Here is a 21,211-nt window from a genome sequence, read left to right on the forward strand (position 1 = left end):
AAGCCAACATGAAAAATATATGCTATTTGTAGATGATTATTCATTTGCTTTAACTAAAGTGTAGATAACAATAATAAAAGGCCATGTATTAAGTTATTGAGGAAGGTGCTGGTCTTATCCATTAAATATTAAGCAGGGGAAAGTAATCTAGGCTACATGGCTTTAAGCATTTTGGGTCTAGTCACAGATATATCTTATTTTAGCCTGATTTCTAGGAGTATTATTGTTATCTAACTCAGGGTTCCCCAACCCTACCGTCTGCGGCCTGTTAGGAACCAGGCCACATAGCAGGAGGTGAGTGGGGGGAGGGCAAGCATAGCTTCATCTGCCGCTCCCCATTGCTCCCCATCTCTCACATTACCGCCTAGACCATCACTCGCATTACCGCTTGAACCATCCCCCCCACCATCCGTGGAAAAATTGTCTTCCACAAAACCTGTCCCTGGTGCCAAAAAGATTGGGGACTGCTCATCTAACTCATACCCCTTGGTTCTAATTCTGTGTTCAACATGTAATTTTTTAAAAATTAATTAATTAATTAATTTTATTTTTGGCTGTGTTGGGTCTTCGTTTCTGTGCAAGGGCTTTCTCCAGTTGCAGCAAGTGGGGGCCACTCTTCATCGCGGTGCGCAGGCCTCTCACTATCGCGGCCTCTCTTGTTGCGGAGCACAGGCTCCAGACGTGCAGGCTCAGTAGTTGTGGCTCACGGGCCTAATTGCTCGGCGGCATGTGGGACCCTCCCAGACCAGGGCTCGAACCCGTGTGCCCTGCATTGGCAGGCAGATTCTCAACCACTGCGCCACCAGGGAAGCCCCAACATGTAATTTTTAATTATAATTATACTATTCATGTAGGTCTGCTTAAGGGGAAATAAATCAATCATTTAACATATGCTTCTTGTGCTAAACACTGTGCTAAGTCCTGGGCATAGAGTGGGAAGATAGCAAGTCAGCCTCCACCTTCTTGACATTTAAAGATAATTGGGGGAACAGACCTTAAATAAATAAACCTGCAATAAATATTTAATTACAAATTAGGATAAATTTTCTAAGGGAAAAGGACAGGATGCCATTGGATCAGGTGGTCAGGAAAAGTCTCTGAGAAAGTAACAGTTACGGTGAGATAGTGACGTATGAATAGGAGTTAGTCATGTCAAAAGCATGGAAACAATATTCCAGGAAGAGGGAACAGAAATTTTCAAGAACCGGAGGTGAGAGAGAGTTTGACATGTTTGAGGAGCTGACAAAAACATCCTTTTGTCTATGGCATTATATGAGGGGACATTAGGGATATACAGGCAGAAGTTAGATCATACAGAGTATGTGGTTGTGGGTAATGGTAAATAGTTTGGAATTTATCTAAAGTTCAAATGCAGTACTTTGAATGGTTTGATCCAGGTAAAATGATCTAATTTTCACTTTTATTTTTATTTTTTTATTTTGTTCTCAAAGAACTTTATTTTTTCTAGTCTCTACTTTTTTTTTTTTTCTTTTTTTGGCCATGCCGTGCAGCATGTGGGATCTTAGTTCCCCGACCAGGGATTGAACCCACGACCCCTGCAGTGGAAGCGCGGAGTCCTAACCAATGGGCCACCAGGGAAGTCCCCCTCAAAGAACTTTATGTTTTAAAAATTTTATTGGAGTATAGTTGATTTACAATGTTATGTTAGTTTCAGGTGTACCGCGTAGTGATTCAGTTATACATATATTCATAATATACATATATTCATTCTTTTTCAGGTTCTTTTCCCGTACAGGTTATTACCGAAAATTGAGTAGAGTTCCTTGTGCTATACAGTAGGTCCTTGTTGGTTATTTATTTTATATATAGTAGTATGTGTATGTTAATCCCAAGCTCCCAATAATTTTCCTTTTTAAAAGATCACTCTGGTTGCTGAGAATGAATTGGCTGAGGAGCGGGCAGAGGACATCACGAGGAGGCTACTGAAGTAATATAAGAGATAGATGTTAGTAGGTGAAGGCAGAATGGTGGCAGAGGAAATGCAGAAATGAGAAGAGCCAGATGTGAGCCCTGAGGAGTGGTCACTGAGGAGCTGTATAGGAAAGTGAGGTGTTGTGGAAGCAGAAACTGGTTCCAAGGGGGAAGGAATATAATCAGGTGTGTCAGAAACTGTGGAGAGGTTGAATTCAATAGGAATGAAAATATGTCAAATCGATATGGCAGCTTAGTGATCTTTTCTGACCTCTGTAAAAGAAGTTTTAGTGAATCCAGAAGCTATGTTGAAGTGGGCCAAAGAGGGAGTATAGGCTTTCTGTTTCTGGCATGTCATCACTGCTGAGAACAACAAAAAGTACGGTTCATAGATGAGAAAACATCTACTGAAAAGCCTTGAAGGTCTGTAAGGTAAGGAATTATCAGGATAAAACCTCCAAGAATGTGAGAACATAGAGAAGTGAAGTAATGAAATCAGTTTTGTCCTGAAAACAATTGAGGAATTTGGGTGTTTGAGGATTTCAACTTCTCAAAAGCCGTTCAAAACATAGGGGTAAAAGACACAAGCCCAGAGACCAATCAAAGGTGAACAGTCTAATAGAAGTCCTTTTCCTATTAAACTGGATTTATTTCCCCAAAGAATAAATCCTCAGTAAAGGAGAACTTAACTTGCTTTCCCACCCACTCCCCCAGGGACTACAAAAGAATATTTTCTTGGTGGTGCCAAGCAGGACAAGGAGGAAAAAATTGGCTGAGAAGCTGTCATCATGCAGCCCCAAATCACACTGCTGGGGTGACTCAAGACATCTCTAGTCATAAATTTAAAGTGATTCTGGCCTGTTAATGTTCCCAGACACTTAGCAAAAGCAAACATAGATCCTTTGTGAAGAAATTCACCTTTGTCCTAGGTCTCAAAGAATTTGTTCAAATTATTTTGTAAGGAAAGTGAGCAGCTCACAAAAAAAGTTAATAATCAAACAAGGAATTGAATTACCATAAGTGAGAATTAGCAAAAATTAACAGACAGCAGAGCCATATGTGGAAATAATTTAGATTTGGGAATTATTAAACACAGAATATGAAGAGCTATACTTACTATGTTTAAAGAAGTAAACATGTGTGTGGGAAACAAGAAATTCTAAAGAATGACCATATTTGAACAACGATTTCATTGAACTTCAGAAAGAAAAAGAAAATCATGATTGAAATTAGGAACTCAATAAATTGAAGAGATTAACAGCAATTTAGACACAATTAATTAGAGAATGAGTGGATTGGAAGACATTTCAGAAGAAATTATTTATAAGACAATAAATCTTAAAAGTTCTCACAAGAAAAAAAATTGTAACTGTGTGGTGATGAAAGATGTTAACTAGAATTATCGTGCTGATCATTTCACAATATATACAAGTATCAAATCACTTTGATGTACACCTGAAGCTAATATAATGTCATATGTCAATAATATCTCAAATTTTTTAAGAAAAGAAATTATTCAGAAATCAGAACAGAGAGGCAAAGAGGTAGAATATATGAAAGAGGCTACAAAATGATCTTATAGGCAGGCTTTGCTATTGTTTGATAAGTTTCAAACCAAGATGTATAATAAAGCTTTTTTTCTGACAAAAAAAAAGATAAAAGAAAGCAAACAAGAAAGAAACTTGGAATTTAGAATGATAGACTCAGGTCTGAAGTATACACTTAATCAGAGTCCTAGAAGGAGAGTCGAGAGAGGCAATAGCTGAGAGCTTTTCAGAACTGAGCAGAGACACTGGAGTAGAGCAGCCAGAGAAAAGACACAGATTACTTTCAGAGAAAGGAGAGACACTAGACAGCTAACTGACAGCTGATTCCCAACAGCAACAGTGCAGTCAATTGACTATCGAATTATAGCTTTCATGTGCCAATGGAAAAGAACTATCAATCTACAAGTGTATGCCTTGCAAAAGTATCTTTCAAGCAAGAGAGTGAAATATGATGAGAGGAACTGCCACCAGTAGAACCCCATTAAAGGCAATTCCAACGGTAGAATAAAATTTGTTGCAGATGCCAGAGACTCAGAAAGGAGAACAGAGCAAAGCAAGTGAAAATATATGAATAAATCTAAATAAATATTTAATATTAATACTAATTAATATTAAATAAATAGTAACTTAATTACTTTAAAAAGTGATTAAGTCTTAGAGGGTTAAAGTATATAAATATATAGAATTAAAATATAATACCAACACAAACTGAGAGGGAGCAGTAAATAAACCTAGTATTTAAAGTTTCTTTTGTTGTCAGAAGAGTATTAATTAGTTCCAAATTTTTGTAAGTTTTCATATTGCAGTCTCAGGAATGGATAACCATTTAAAAATAAAATCAGAGGGCATAATCTTGAAATTGAAAGATAAGGAAACTGTGGAATAAAAGAAGGTGAGAAAGAAGGGAAAGAAATGTGGAAAAGAGGAACTTACAGAACAAAAATAAGGCTATAGAGTTAACCCAAATATTCAAGTAGCTAAACTGGACAAAGATTGTCAGACTGGTCTTAAGAAACATACAACCAGTTAAGTTATTTACTGAGACATATCAAAAAAACATAACAAAGCAGAAAAGTTGAAAGGAAATGAATGGGAAACGTATATATCATAAAATAGTACGCAACCCAACTGGATCTCCAGATTCAAGGCAATTCCTATGAAAATCTCAGCAGGCTTCTTTACAGAAATTGACAAGTTGACCCTAAAATTCATATGGAAATTCAAGGAGATCAAAACAGGCAAAACAACCTTGAAATAGAAGAACAAAGTTGAAGGACTCATGTATCCCAGTTTCAAAACTTACTGCAACACTGCAGTAATCAAGACAGTGTGGTACTGGTACAAAGGTAGACATATAGATCAATGGGATAGAATGGAGAGTGCAGAAATAAACCCTCAAATTTATAGTCAACTGATATTTTAAATTTATTTTTTAATTGAAGTATAGTTGGTTTACAATATTGTGTTAGTTTCAGGTGTATAGCAAAGTGATTCAGTTTATATATATGTATATATATTTTTCAGATTCTTTTCCATTATACATTATTACAAGATATTGAATATAGTTCCCTGCGCTATACAGTAAATCCTTTGTTGTTTATCTATTTTTTATATAGTGGTGTGTATCTGTTAATCCCATAATCCTAAATTATCCCTCCCCTGCCAACAGTCAACTGATTTTTGACAACGGTGCCAAGACATTCAGCAGGAAAAGAATAATCTCTTTAACAAATGGTGTCAGAAAAATTGGATGCTCACATGTAAATGAATTGTTGGCCAATTCTCTCTTTTTGTTATCCATTTTAGTAAAATGTCACTTGAATTTATCACTGGGATTCATGGAATCAACGCAACTACACACTTTGCTGTCTGTGCATGAAATGAATACAGCTGTGAAGCGACCAATTACCAGCAAACTTTGAACAAAGTGATGTGATTGATTACTGATCACGATGCACATCTGTTATTTACATAGTTGTGTATGGATTGAAGAGCTAGCAGCAAAGTCTGTAACTTTATGCAATTACAGTTAATATACTGTGGTAATTAAAATTTGAACCGTGTTGTTGGGAGACTGGTGTTATTTAATGAACTGAAATTTGTGCATATTGAAACCAAGCAAAATGAGAACTATCTGTATACACACTTTACTTATTAGAGTCTACCTTCAAGTGATATACTGTATAACACTCACATATAGTACCTTGCGATATTATGCTTCCATTTCTTCCCTCCATCATCTGTGCTATTTTTGTCATACATTTTACTTTTACATATGTTATAAACCCACAAAATGTTGATAATTTTTGCTTTAGGCAGTTGAATATCTCTAAAGGGACTCGAATAAGAAGTCTTTATATGTACCTATATATTTACTATTTCTGGGGCGCTGCAGCCTTTGTGTAGATCCAGATTTTCATCCTCTATCGGGACTGAAGGACTTCCTTTAACATTTCTTGGAGTTCAGGTCTTCTGGTGATGAGTTCTTTCAGCTTTTATAATATCTGAAAAAATCTTTATTTGCTTTTGCTTTGAAAGATGTATTTACTGAGGAAAGAAATCTAGGTTGACTTTTTTTTTCTTGCACCACCTTGAAGATGTTGTTCCACTGTCTTCTGGCTTGCATTTTTTTTGATGAGAAATCTCCTATCCTCAGTATATAATATATCTTTTTTCTCTGGCTGCTTTTAAGCTTTTCTGTATCACCGGTTTTAAGCAATTTGATTATCACATGCCTTGGTGTAGTTTTCTTTACGTTTTTTATGCTTGGAGTTTGTTGATCTTACTAATTTTTGAGTGTCCAGTACTTTTGAGTGTCCAGTGCCCAGCATACTACCTGATATGTTGAAGATAAATCAATAAATATTTCCTAAATCAAGAATGATTTTGTAAGACAAATCAACTATATGAATGCATCTGTTTGGATTTCCAAATAGTTTAATTTGTTAAACCAAAATCACTTTCACCAACAAGTCTTATTACCTTTTTCTGAGGGCTCTTATTTTCACTCCAGGTCCTCCCACCTATTGCCTTGCACAGTAAGTTCTAGTAAATCTGAATTATCTTAAGTTTTTTAATCTGTCATGCTGTTTTGTGTTTCCGTGCCTTTGCACATGCCATTTCCTCGGCTTTTACCTCCTTGGTCTGCATGGAGAACTACTATTTATCTTTCAAGACCCACCTTAGAGGTCCAACTTCTGAGGAACTTAAGACTTCCTTGACTCAAATCCCTTTCCCATCTGATTGACCACTTTTTCATCTGAGCCCATCCTTATTTTATAAATATTACCATCATGGCATTTATCACATTTGTCTACCTGAATACTTCTAGCATTTAGCCCAATTCCAGGCATGTTGAGGTACTCAGCAATCATTGCTTGAATAAATGGGAGTTGGGGGAAATTTAAGAAAAAGAACAGAGAAATTTGAAGAAAGTCATATAAGGCTGGATTCAGTTGCTTTTGAATCAAAATTTTATTGAGGTACACAAACAGAAAAGATTTGCAAATCTTAAGTGTACAATCCATGAGTTTTACATGTAAAAGCATCAATATAACCAGTGCCCAGATCAAGAAATATAACATTACCAAAACCCCAGAAGCCTGCCTGGTGCCCTTTCTCGGTCACTATCTCCCCTAAGATAACTATTATTCTAACTTCTAACACCAGAAATAAGTTTTGCCTGTATAACGACTTCTATATTTCAGGCAAGACTGGATCAAAATTTGATACTTTCATTATACACGACTACTACTACCAATGGCTAAAACTTGTTGAGTGCTTTCTATTTACCAAGCACAGTTCTAATTGCTTTACAGATATTAACTAATTTATCCTCAAAGCCACCCTGTGAAGTAGGTACTATAATTACTCCCCATTTACCAGTAAAGAAGCTGGGATACAGAGAAGTTAAGCAATTTGTTCAAAGACCCATAACAGCTAAATGGTGGAGCTGGTATTTGAACCCAGATAACAAGTCTCCAGAGCTTGTGCAGTGCAATGTACAAACAACATCAAACTCTATCTCAGCAACATATGATATGTCAACGGTTTAAGACAGTAACTGTTCATCACCTGCTGTTGCAAAATGTGAATGTCAGAACACGAGATATAGGGTCTCCCAGGCACTTGTGGTCAGATGCCCTTTATATGTCAGTGCTGCATAGTTGTTGAAAACCAGACCTGCCTGAGTTCAAACCCCAGCTCCGCTACTCCCTAACCGTGGGACCTTAGGCAAGTTACTTAACCTTTTTGTGGCTCAGTTTTCTCATCCAAAAATATAGGTAATAATAGTACTTTATGAAAGTTAAAGGAATCACTCCTGGCACAAGGTATGAGCTCCATTCATTCATTCATCTATTGAACAAATATTTGTTCAATGCCTACCATGTGCCAGGCACTTTATTTGGTGCTTAGGATATATCAGTGAACAATCAAAGATCCCTGCCCTCTTGGAGCTTATAGTGTAGTGCAGCCTGGAAGGGGGGTGGATAGAGAGAACAGAATAAAAACAACATAGTATAGTATTTTTGAAAATGATAAGTGCTATGTTTTTAAAAAGTAGAGTCGGATAAGGAGCAGTGGGAATGCTGGAGAGGTTGAAAGTTGACAAGACTAAATAGAAGGGTCGGGGTAGGCCTCACAGAGAAGCTAAGATTTGAACAAAGACTTGAGGAAGGTAAGGAATTAAGATATGTGGATATCATGTACCTTTCAAAGAGCATTCAAGGAGAGGGAACAGGTCGCTAAGTCCCTTATGGTAGGAGGGTGCCTGGGTGTTCTGGGAACAACAAGGCAGCCAGTACTGCTGGAGTCGAGTCATCAAGGGACAAAGTGGCAGGAGAGGAGTTCAAAGAGGTATTGTATGGGGAGGGGTGGAGAAGAGGGTACCGGGGTTCTCCATGCAAATCCTGTGGGGCCTTGTAGGCTGTTATAAGGATTTTGTTTTTTACTACAAGTCAAATTGAGAGCCTTTGTAGGCTTTTGAGCAGATTGGTAACATGGTCTAACTTAATAGTTTATAACAGTCTCTCTGGATCTGTGTGGAGAATAGATGGTGGGGGGTTGTGGGTTGAATTGTATCCCCCCCAAAAGATACGCTCAAGTCCTTACCCGCCCCTGTACCTATGAATGTGCTCTTGTTAGAAATAGGGTTTTTGCAGATGTAATCAAGTTAAGATGAGGTCATATTGGATTAAAGTGGGCCCTAAATCCAGTAGCTAATGTCCTTATAAGAGGAGGAGAATTTGGGCACAGACACCCACAGAGGGAAAATAGCTCTGTGAAGACACACAGTCACATGGGGAGAAGACCATGAGAAGACAGAGACAGAGATTGGAGTGATGTGTCTACAAGCCAAGGAAGGCCACAGATTGCTGGCAACCCCCAGAAGTTAGGAGACACAGATTGTCCCTCAGAGGCTCCAGAAGGAATCAACCCTGACGGCACCTTGATTTCAGACTTCTAGCTTCTAGAACTGTGAGAGAATAAGTGTCTGTTGTTTTAAGCCCCCCACCCCTGGTTTGTGATACTTTGATACAGCAGCCCTAGGAAACTAATATGGGGCAAGGGTAGAAGCAGTTAGGAGGCTATTTTTCATAGTCCAGTCAAGAGATGATGGGGGCCAGGATCAGAGTGCTGATAGTAGAGACAGTGAGAAGCCATCAGATTCTGAATACGTTATGAAGGTACAGCCAACAGAATATGCTGATGTACAAGATGTGAAGTGTGAGAAATGTTAGTTATTATTATCTGCATGAATAATTTAAATATTTATCAACATGAGGGCTTCCCTGGTGGTGCAGTGGTTAAGAATCTGCCTGCCAATGCAGGGGACACGGGTTCGAGCCCTGGTCCAGGAAGATTCCACGTGCCGCGGAGCAACTAAGCCCGTGCGCCACAACTACTGAGCCTGTGCTCTAGAGCCCGCGAGCCACAACTACTGAGCCCGTGTGCCACAACTACTGAGCCTGTGCTCTAGAGCCCGTGAGACACAACTACTGAGCCCGTGTGCCACAACTACTGAAGCCTGCGTGCCTAGAGCCCGTGCTCCACCACAAGAGAAGCCACTGCAATGAGAAGCCCGCGCACCGCAATGAAGAGTAGCCCCTGCTCGCTGCAACTGGAGAAAGCCCGCGCACAGCAACAAAGACCCAATGCAGCCAAAAATAAATAAAAATAAATAAATTTATAAAAAAATACTTATCAACATGACACATATACCTATAAATGTGTATTTTCTCATTGTCCCAAATATCCCAGGCTTGAGGCTACTCAAGCAGGCATTGTTTGCCAGGGAAATCAAAAAGAAGCTTATTTTGCTGTGTGATCAAAGGGTAAATCACATTACTTGCCTGGGTCTCAATATCCTACTTGGTAAAACAAGAAGCTTGGGTTCCACTGTATGAGTGTATGATTCTATTATTATCAAGTGCCTTGTTGCTTTGGTATTGATAAAGGTCCCAGAGGGTAGTAAACTGTTTTCTGTCTTCCATTTTTGAAAACCTATCTCCAAGTCTGCAGTAGCTTGGAATAACAAAACTCTCTGTCCTCACTGTTGTTTACTCTCTGCCATTTGATACTTGACTACATGAAGGAGTGACCCACCATATTTAAAAATAGAATGTAATTTATTATGCAAGACCAAAGTAACCCTTTGTGCATTTTTTCAGGGATATGGAAGTGGAGTGGGCTTGCCTAATGGGAGTCTGGGGACTCTACCGAAAATAAAGGTTTGGAATTCTAAATCTCAAGACTTTGGACTCCACTTCCCAGAGCACAATTATCACCGACACCTGAATTGTCACCATCAGTGTGTTTTTGCTTTTCGTTTTGGCTGTGGGAACTTAGTTCCCCAACCCAGGATTGAACCTGGGCTCCCCGCAGTGGAAGTGCAGAGTCCTAACCACTGGACCTCCGTGGAATTACCCTCCATCAGTGTGTTTATATTTATATTTTATGAGGGTTAATGAATTTATAAGACAAGATAATACTAATCCTAACGGTAATAGAAACATTTATATAGGGTTTGCTATGTGTCAGGCATTACTCTAAGGTTTTTTTTTTTTTTGGGCTGCGTTGGGTCTTTGTTGCTGCGTGCGGGCTTTCTCTAGTTGCGGCGAGCAGGGGCTACTCTTCGTTGTGGTGTGCGGGCTTCTCATTGCAGTGGCTTCTCTTGTTGTGGAGCATGGGCTTCAGTAGCTGTGGCACACGGTCTCAGTAGTTGTGGCTCCTGGCTATAGAGCACAGGCTCAGTACTTATAGCGCCCGGGCTTAGTTGCTCCGTGGCATGTGGGATCTTCCCGGACCAGGGCTTGAACCCATGTCCTCTGCATTGACAGGTGGATTCATAACCACTGCGCCACCAGGGAAGTCCCTACTCTAAGGGTTTTAAAACTATTAACTCACTCAATCATCACAACACTCTTATGAGTTAGGTTCAATTATTACTCCCATTGTACAAACAGGGAAACTGAGGCACAGAGCAATTAGGAAAGATTCTTTTATTACATAAGGGATCTTATATCAAGCAAAAATAAATGTAACCCTTTTAAAAGAATTAAAATAGACATGATAAATGCAAGGCAATTTAGAGACTTAATGTCGAGGAAAGCAGTTTTGTCAGAATCCCACAGACTAATTCTGATGGGGTCCATAACAAAATCCATGTTGACATTAGGCCTCTTCCTTCCTCCAAACTTTGTTGACACTGGTTCTCTAAGGAGGAAAAGGAGACTGAGAAGCAGGCCTCCGGGCACCTGAATGCAACCTTGCCAGCCACCAAACACCTGTTAGATCCGGTTCCCAAGAAGTTTTGAAGTTTTGAAACGTATCCTGGTCTTGTTTCTAAGTCACTCCCTTGCTAGGTCTTGAAAAATTAGACTGCTGCTTTTTAGATGTGCATAAACCTCCTTTCACCTGAGATTCCAGAGCCAATGTTTCCTTTCACCTTCATGCTTCCTAGAAAATACCAGCTTTCCTAAAAGTCACTATGATTACTATTTTGGACACTCCAGTCCCTCTCTGTTTCAGGCCCTACAATCTTTGTGAGGGCCATCTTTAGGTCAAGCCCAGGCTGGGTCCCTGTTAGACTATAGCCAAGGTGTGTTGTCAGTGTGTGTGGCCAATTTGATGATGGAAGAATCATCATTGGGCAACCAGGCTAATCAAAGTCTGAGAAGGTCACTTATTTATTTAACAAAATAGTAGGACTGAAATGAAGGACGTGGGTTTGTACCCCCAACCAAATCCTGGAAGTTGTGAGCAACCTTTGAAGCTGGAACCTCTAGAGTGGTTTGGGGACTGATCAAAGTAAACCACTTTACACTGCCGGTAGTGTAGGACTAGTTGTCTGCAATAGGTTTTAAAGTCAAATAGGTGCAAGGGTGGTTTAGAGAAATTCCTGAGTGATGCATGAGGAAACCGTGGGCTACCCGGGGTACAAGCCCAGTCTCCCATAGGGGCACGACCAGGGGACACGCTCTCCTGACACACGCCTTCGATCAGAGGCAGAAATCCTGGCCAGACCATTGTGCGGACGGGCGGGGGGCGGGGTGCAATTCCCATATTGTCAAGGACCCTGAACCAAATCCAGGCTACCTTCCGGAGCTCACCGTCCTCGATGTCACGTTACTGAACTGCAGGCCTAGGGATTATCCCTGTGTCACTCCCCCCTCCCCCACAATCGCAGTGTCCAGGTGGCTTTGTGAGTCACCCAGACCCTCCGTAATAAGCCCACCATGGGTGGGGCTGCCTCGCAGTTTCTCGCCCCTTCCCGCCCTGACTCAGCTCTCTTGATCTTCGAGCTCGGCTTTCGTGCAGGCAGAAGCCGCCGCGGCGCCCGCCCCACCGGGCATGCTCAGTGCTCGCGCGGGCTGTGACGATCGCCAGGCAGCGCCCGGCCCGGCGCTCTGGGCAGCGGCGCGCGGGTCCCTTTAAATCGGGCTGGCCGGTTGCCAGGCAACGGCGCGGCCCGCGCTGGCCCTGCACTGCAGAGGCTGTGCCCGGGGCCGGTCCGGCCGGGTAGCGTTGGCCAGCGCCGAACCCAGGGCAGCCGCCCGCCGCTGGTGGCCGTCTTCAGGGAAGAGGGGCCAGGGCCCACCGGACCCCACCCACGCCGCCAGGTACGTCTGCGCCCGGCCCGGCGGGGGCTCCCCAGGCTAGCCCCTCTCCCTCCCTGGGTGACCCGGGCGGAGAGAGCGCGCTCCCCGCCTCGATGCCCACTGCGGGTTTCTTCACCCTTTAGGGCCCCGGCCCGGAACCGGCAGGCGTTTGGGAGGGAAGGGGACAGGGTGTGGGAGTCGGGGTGTGGAAGGAGGAGTGGGGTCAGGCCTCGCCCCTGCGCTCTCCCTGCCGGCCCGCCAGCAGAGGGTAGGGACTGGCGAGGTGGGAGGTGTCACCTGCGGTGGCGGCCCGGGCAGCACCCCGACCCTAGCCACCTCGTCTCCGCTGGAAGCAGCGGTGGCAGGAGTTTAGTTAACCATTTACAGAGAAAACCCCCAAACTATGCATGCTTAGATGCAGCTTTATAGCAAGAAAGTGACTTCCATACTAATAAAGTACTCGGCCTTTCGGAATTAAGGCGACTTCGTATCTTTTCTCCTAGAAGGAATTATTCCACACTAATAATAAAGAATTGGGGGTAAGAAGCGTTCACAGGGCCCGGTTTTCAATGGTACTTTGCTTCGCTCGCAATATCGGCCAAACAATAGAGAAGACAATTTGTCCGCTTGGCTCATATGTGACGACCATGGAAGATGAAGGCAAAAACCGGGATCACTTCCCTTTTTAATGATTTTTCAAAATAACTGGACTCTGGGGGAGGGAGGCAATGCCTTGGCCCAGCCTCTGCTAACGTGGCTCTTGGCCTGCTCCTTACTAACAAGCACGCCGCTGTGGCCGCCAGTGGTGGCTCATTTGTTCAATAGTTGCTAAAGGCGAGGAGGTACCGTGTTGAATACGATGCCACCATGATTCTTGTCCCATCTGATATTTGCATTGCTTGGGGAGGGAAGACTTAGTGGTGTGATAGTTGGGAAATTGGGTTGACAAGTTAAAAAGAAAACTTGCTTCAAAGTGACATCGCATTTCAGGGAAGGCAAACAACATTAAGGCTATCACTTGTAATTTTAAGCTACATCTCATATGAACACCGATTTGGGCATTTTGGTTAATTATATATTAACCAAAATATATAAAATATATTTTATATATAATATATTTTCTTTTTCAGTTCAATCTGGAGAAGGAGAACAGCGGCATCAGATAGAAGACCTTGGACGTCAGGAACTGTAAGTACCGATTTGCTGGCTGATAGCTGGTTATGGAGGTTTAGAAGCACAGAGCCTCACCCAATGTAAATCTTCAATCTTTTAACTAGACCATTAGTCTGCCCTGTCAGTACACTATCAAAAAAGCCTCGTAAAAATACAAAAGAAAAGTGTCCTGAAGACTTTAGGTGAGCCAAATAAACTTTGAGGGAAAAATAAAAGCCCTTTCCCTGAAATGTCACCCCCCAAAACCTCATAAGCCAAAAGAGAAGTTATAAGTACTTACAGAAACTCAATTAGAATCAAAACATTATAGGATTTTCAGGAAGAATATTAAGGGTCATTCATTCAACAAATATTTATTGAGGGCCACTATGTGTCAGGCAACAGCAGGGATACAACCATGAATAAGATGCCAGGAGATCACAGCGTATTGGTAAAATGAAACTGTGTATGAAATGATGCAGAAGCACAAGAAAAACTCAGAGTGTGGAGTCATCCTTGATAATCTTCAAACTGATAGCCCAGTTGTAATATTTCTAAGATATTATTGGTGGCTCTGAAAAACACTGGGACATTTGGAAAGTTCATGGTAAAGCAATTGGTGATTAAAAATGCAAATCTCTTCGGATGTAGAAAAGACTACAACTCTTCTGCTTAGAATCAATTTAGCTTTGGAAATTTGGGAACGTCAACAATTTACAGGATTTAGGGTTAATTCTTCCATGAAGATGCAGGTCGAATTAATGTAAGATTCAAGTTTAGGTTCCCTCCTACTTACCTTAATAGTACTTCCTTTTTTTTGTTCAAACTGACTTTTTCTGAGGTCTGATGACTTCAGGCTGGCAACTTTGAAGCACATATCTTTGGAGAAGGGTTGGGTTGTTTGGTTTATGTTCCAAGGGAGGGTAAGGAAAATCTAAAAAAGAACAAAACCCATTGTGTAGAGTATACTTTAAAATTGCTTCCATTTTCATTTTCAATAATTTCTCCTAACCACCTGGAAATAGGTATATTGTCCCTATATGACATCTGAAGAAACTGAGGTTCCCAAACGGTAAGTTTTCACATAGTTCTAAAGTGTGGGAGCCAAGATATCTGACTCCTTCAGTCTTTTTTTTTTTACCATAGTCCACACTTAATTTTTCTCAAGAACTTTCTTTTCCTTCCCCACAATTTTGCATGGTAGAACATGTTTACCCACCTTCCTTCAGACAGCTTTGGGCAGTCCTCATTTTTGTACTTAATAGTTTCTGTAAGCCAATGATTTTTGAAAGGCTGGGGAATGGAGAAGCTCCCCTAAAGGGAGCAGGTCAGAATCTTCTGGAGCAAGGAGAGGGGATAATGATGGCAGTGTTTTGTGCCTGGGAACAGTGGAAGCAGAAAAATAAGTTGAGAACTACTGCCTTTATGTGAGAACAGATTGGACAATTGAGCAAAGAAGCAAGGCCAGTGACTTTCTTTGAAACAGACTTTTTTTTCCTGTCTTGGCCAAGCAGTTTTTCTGAGGGTTGAGAGAACCGAACCATCCAAGAATAATGGGAAAACGTTGCCTGGGCTAAGAAGGGCCTTTTGTCTTCCCCTTACTGCCCCATCACAGGTTGGAGATGACCTTTTCTAAACATCACTCCCAATTTACAAAGTTTGGGATGAAGCACTCTTGTGAGGTGGGAAAAAGCCTCTGGAGGTTTCCCGGTCCCTGCCTACCCCTGCTTGGAAGAATAATTGCATTTTGCAGACAGATCAAGATTTATGCAAAAGAGATGGTCCTGAAATTTTGAAATCAAATCTAATGTAAATGAGATAAGGCAACAAAGAAAAAAGATCTTTGATTTTTATGTCATCAAATTTCCCTAAAGCATGTGGTTTAAAGTATAAATATTTTAGAACATAAATAATTAGATTTCACATATTTGATCACTTATCCATCTTAATATGAGCTTATTCCCCAGGGCCCCATACCTTGAAAATGAAAATTAGATGGTTTTGTGGGTTTCTCCTTTCACAATAAACAGTGTATTACTTTCTGGAACTATTTGAAGACATATATGCATTCACCCAAGATTTTTATGAAACAGTTTGCCTAAAGATCCATAATAAGTGATCACTCTTTGCTTAGCTTTCAACAATTACATTATGTTATATGATATTACATTATAAATCCATTTTCAGTTTATTTTATCAGTGGTTCCCAAATTCTTTAGGTGAGTAGAAACCATTTCCATGAGTCAAGAAATTTCCTTACTCCACCAAAATGCCCTACTACTTTGCCACTGCAAAAGTAAGTCACCAGAGGATGAACGGTGATGTTTTCAGGGAGACACTAACTAGAGCCGTCAGGTGTCCATTATCAGTTCATGTCAGACACAAATGAACAGATGTAGCCATATAGTGGACAACCATGCCTTAACAGTGCAGTCCCAAGGACTTCTGGGGGATCACTGGCTTAGAGGACCACTAATGTTGTTTTTGTCATATGACTTTATATTGTTTTCCTGTGTTTTCGTTTCTTTAAATTTTTCATTTCTCTTGGACCTCCTTCCCCTACCCTTCAGTCCTTCAGCATCCAATATAGTGTTGGGTAGGCACTTGTAATAATAAATGACCCACTAAAAAGGCATGCTTATACTTTCAATAATGGCTCTGGTTTGATTTGCCTTATGCTGCGACAAATTACCTAATCAAGTTTATTGAAAGCAAAATGGCTGCCACGCCGGGGCAGAGGAAGGAGTATCATTGTCTTAAAGCATATTTCTTGTCTTTGCCAGAGAATACTAATGTCAGACTTGTTCTGCGTAAAAAACAAACAACGCAATCTGTGAGGAGAAAATGAGCCTGGCACCTTTTACCCGCACTCTGGGCTTTGCCATACTCTGTGACTAGATTTGGGAACAAGCCCTTAAAGGATATCTTGCCAATGAAAGAGAAAAAAAAAAGAAAGGAAGGAGGGAAGGGGGAAAGGGAAAGGGGAGGAAAGGAGAGAGAGAAAGAAAGAGAGAGAGAAAGAAAGAAGCAGCTCAGAGACCCCTTGACCCTGCCCTGTGTAAGCTATGGGAGGGAAATTCCAAAAGGCTTTTCAGACCGTTCTCTTTCTGGCCTTTGATATGTGACATGCAATTCTCCTTACCCTCCCCCCTTCATTTTTCCTCTCTTCTTTTGTGGCCCTTTAAAAATACCTAAGCTCTGAAAATAGTGGGTTGTTTTCTTTCAATTTGTGGAATGAAACCTAACAAAAGAATAAAGAGGAATTTTAGAATAAACACTGACCTGGGAGACAGGGTCTCAGTTTTACCACTATAGGCTGTGTGGACTTGGACAAGTCACTTAACTTCTCTGAGCCTCAGTTATAAAATAAGTGGACTCTTCCCAGTTCTGTGAAAAGCATGGGCTGTACCAGGAAATTATACAGAGACCCAGGAAAGAAACGTAGTGATGCTGAAGAAAAAAAAAAATATGTTTTTAGCCAGAGATTTATGGGAGGGTTGGAGATAGAAGTCACTTTTTCAAGGTGCAAAATCATTAATGAAAAGAGCTTTCTATTTTAACCTTTCTCTATACCCAGACCTCTATCTCAGATTTGTCATTATTGCTAGCTTCATGTATAAAGTGGCCTCACCTTGCCCCTCTGCATACCGCTTTCCTGATCAATCTCACCAATGCCTTTCATCCAGAATTAGGTAGGAAGAATAGTAATCTCTCTCCCATTGCTACCTGATTAGAAGCATTTTAAAACTTCTACAGAGTTGTCTGGTAAAAATTTGACTGCTAAAAAATGTGACTGGGCTTCCCTGGTGGTGCGGTGCTTAAGAATCTGCCTGCCAATGCAGGGGACCCGGGTTCGAGCCCTGGTCCGGGATGATCCCACATGCCGCAGAGCAACTAAGCCTGTGCACCACAACTACTGAGCCTGCGCTCTAGAGCCCATGAGCCATAACTACTGAGCCCATGTGCCACAACTACTGAAGCCCACGCACCCAGAGCCCGTGCTCCGCAACGAGAAGCCACCGCAGTGAGAAGCCCGCGCACCACAACGAAGAGTAGCCCTCACTCACCACAACTAGGGAAAGCCCGTGCACAGCAACGAAGACCCAACGCAGCCAAAAATAAATAAAATAAATAAATAAATTAAAATGTGACTGGCAATTAGTATTGCCATCTTTTCTCTTTCCTCTGTTCCTTTCCTTTATGATCCCTGTAATAATTCCCAGCATTTGCATTCATATTTCTAGAGAGGAGAGCAAGTGGGATTATGATCATCTTCCTCTTTAAGGACAGATAGATCATCGATGCTTCTGGATGGTGACTAACAGAATAATAAAGTCAGAACGGACTATTTCAAGAGAAAGGAGAGGATGCTCCAACGCCAAATACATACCATGAATTTCAAGTCTTGGCTTCCTACTGTGGTCTGATTGACTAAACTTAAAGCTTGGGTTATGGCTTTTGAACCAATCATTTTAACACCTTCACTGAATATTTGTACCTTTTCCTTTCCTCAAAGCCAAATAGTTGTCATTGGAGATGTATCCTTGGGTATGGAGTGAGTCCCTTCCCTCTTCTTTTGGGGGGAAGGTGTCAGGCATGTAGGTATCGAGTTTATTCTCTCATTGTCTGTAGTAAGAAAAATTTGTTCGAATTTAAACTATACTTGTTAAAAAGAAAATAATCAAGAGATAATATATAAAAAAGTGGTTATCTCAGGGCCACAGGATTAGGAGGAAGATTTCTTTTGGTTTTTTCTTGTATGTGTGATTTTCTGTATTTTCCAAAATTCTACAGATAACATGCACTACTATTAGCATCTTTATATAATATGAAATATTACAATTATTAAATATTATAATATATTAATATAATATCACAACATTTATAATCTTTAATAATATTAAAGAAAATATTAATTAAAAAATAAACACAACTGCCATTTTTTGTTACCAAGATAAAATTACATTTGTGTTCATGGGAAAAATAGATGCAGGCATACTTTGATTTTTCTCAGTGGTAATCTTCCAACTATATTACAGCAAATTAATGTATAAAATGAATAAAGTGACCCCCTCCTTCTTCTTCCCACCCTTTGGCGGTAACTGCAGTTGCCAGTTTGGTGGCTTCAGATGCCAGTGGCCCTTCAGCGTGTTGCTTGGGTCCTTCTTTCTCCCTTCTCTCAAAAGTAGTTACTGATCAAATGTTTCTGTGTTTTAGGAAAGCTGTATGTTATGGACTGTCTTTGGATAGGGAAGACTCCTTGAAACAAAATAAGTATCCTCTAATTTTTGTAAATTTAGAAAGTTAGCTGTGATTTAGTATGCTAAGTTTTCACCTAAAAACTATACTTGGAATCAGTATCTCGAGAAAAACCCATTTGGTGGCATTAATATTTTCAATTGTTGACATTCGGTTCTCATCATGAAATTGCTGTCAAAACGGATAGAATTCTGTACGCTTGGCAGTCTTGCCTAAAAGCAAAGCCCAAGACTGGAATAGCAGGAATTTACAGGTCAAGACAGAAGGGCGTTTGGCAGAGTTAGTCATAAGGAAGTCTGCATGGTATACTTTACCCAAAGCAGCTCACATTGCATTAAGCACTGATGTTTTAGTCACTTTAAAGAATGAATAAACAGTAGTCCAACCGAAAAGAACTAGAAAAAAAAAAAAAAACCAGGCACATTGGAAGCACAGATTTAACTTATCAATATTAACCTATTAATTTAAAATCACTTTTACTGTTTTAAAGCAGTCTGTTTTCATGCTGCTTTCTCATAGAATTATTTTCTCTACAATAAATAGCCAAGTGTGTCCATTTATTGGTTATATTTCATAGGATCAGAGAATTCTAAAGCTGGAAAGGTCTGTAGATCTTAGCTAGTTTAGCCCTTTGCATTTATAAATGAGGGAACTGAGGCCCAAGTCACTCAGTGAGTTAGAGGGAGTGCCAGCCCTCAAATATTTAGGTTCTTTCACCCATGAGCCAGGATTCTTAGTTCTTTCCACTACCCCGGCTGCCAGTGTAAATATGTGCCTTGATTTTAAATTTTGTTTTTCAGGAATTGGAAGAGGTGCCTGAAGAAATGGATGCTAGAAGAAAACACTGGAAGGAGAATATGTTTGCTCCTTTTTTTAGTGCACAGGATATTCTAGATGAGGCTTCTCAGCTTGAATCTTCTTCTGAACAAATGACTTTAGGTAAGGCCAAGAGAATGGAAGGGATTTTTAATTTGTCTAGCAGAAAGTTTCAAGAAGAAAATAAATTTAAAAGGAAAGAATTTATTTCTCAACCAAATGAAAATGAACAAGAACCAAATTTAAGAGAGAGAAAGATAAACATTTCAAAGAATGAGGCAGACACAAATTCTGCCTCCTGTGAATCATCTAATTTGGACATTGCAACTGAAGAAAGCTTTAATACTTCAGAAGAGCCTCTTAGCTGGGGTACAAAGGAATTATCAACTCCACTACGAAAAGACAAGAAGAAGAAATTCACTGAAGGAATGTCTCCAAAACTTCGCCTGAATCTTTTGAATGAAGAGCTGGAAGCGCTTAATGTGAAATGCAGAAAAATAGAAGAGGAATTCGAAAATGCGGAAAAAGAACTTTTGAACTACAAAAAAGAAGTCTCCTCAAAACCCCTAAATTTTCAAGAAGCAGGGATGGAAACGTCCAAGAAAGACTGGGAACTTCAAGCTTTAAGAAATGACCTCTCTGAAAAAGCAACAAATGTTAAAAACTTAACAAAAGAGCTCCAGCAAGCCAAAGAGGTCATCCACAAGTTGAGCCTTGAGAACAAGGATTTAAAAGAAGCTGTTAGGAAGTTAAAGCAGCAAACTGAGGTTGGAAATGCACTCCTAAAGGAAGAAGTGAAATTGTATTATGAATTAGAAATGGAAAAGGTCCACGGAGAGCTCAATGCCATCAAGAATGAACTGAGAGCGGAGAAGACCCTACAAGCAAGAAACAACAGAGCCCTGGAGTTGCTTAGAAAACACTTTGCTTCTGTAACGTCATCAGGTACCCCTGACAGCTTTATGGGGGACTTTTTTTTTAAATAAAAAAATAAAAAAGCCTTTCATTAGGCAAATGATTGAGCCAAATCAGTGTTTCTTGTGCTTTCTTTGTGTACAACTTAAAACATATGTGATGGGATGTGATTTTCATGTTTGGTGAATCAAGATATCTGTGAAAGGTGTAGATGTTAACTTCAAAGCTTCTGCTTTCTCTTTCTAATGAATTTATTGCCAGAGTCCAAATAGAAATGAAGTTTTAGAAATCTCTTTACATATATATATATATATATATATATATATATGTATTTTACTCAAAGACATGTAGTGATTCACCAAATCATTGATGAATACGCATCAACAGACATTTTGTGATCTTGTGAGCAATGTGTCCTTGGCACGTGAATATTCTTCCATCTGTATTCGTTGATATTAACAATACAAATCTCATTTATTTGTGTAAGCA

At 40.3% G+C, this 21,211-nt stretch overlaps 1 protein-coding gene and 1 long non-coding RNA gene across 3 annotated transcripts in view; both read left to right on the forward strand.

Moving 5' to 3' along the window:
- The window catches only part of LOC309621058, a 40,269-nt gene extending 32,999 nt beyond the window's left edge, over window positions 1-7,270 (forward strand). For both annotated transcript variants that reach the window (XR_014239749.1, XR_014239750.1), the window contains one exon: window positions 1,740-7,270. This is a non-coding gene — a long non-coding RNA (uncharacterized lncRNA). The remainder of the gene's footprint in view (window positions 1-1,739) is intronic.
- Window positions 7,271-12,373: 5,103 nt separating this feature from the next.
- On the forward strand, window positions 12,374-20,835 carry CCDC160 (coiled-coil domain containing 160). The gene is made up of 3 exons (XM_082377967.1): window positions 12,374-12,601; window positions 13,711-13,768; window positions 19,792-20,835. Exon 3 carries the CDS (start codon window positions 19,816-19,818, stop codon window positions 20,791-20,793), a length of 978 nt encoding a protein of 325 aa, XP_082234093.1. The 5' UTR covers window positions 12,374-12,601; window positions 13,711-13,768; window positions 19,792-19,815; the 3' UTR covers window positions 20,794-20,835.
- Window positions 20,836-21,211: the final 376 nt, after the last annotated feature.

This window comes from Balaenoptera borealis, assembly GCF_965194805.1.
Source record: "Balaenoptera borealis genome assembly, chromosome: X".
Classification (NCBI taxonomy): Eukaryota; Metazoa; Chordata; class Mammalia; order Artiodactyla; family Balaenopteridae; genus Balaenoptera; species Balaenoptera borealis.

Coding starts and splice junctions, on each gene's coding strand:
- CCDC160 (XM_082377967.1), top strand. CDS start 19,816: ATGGATGCTAGAAGAAAACACTGGAAGGAGAATATGTTTGCTCCTTTT.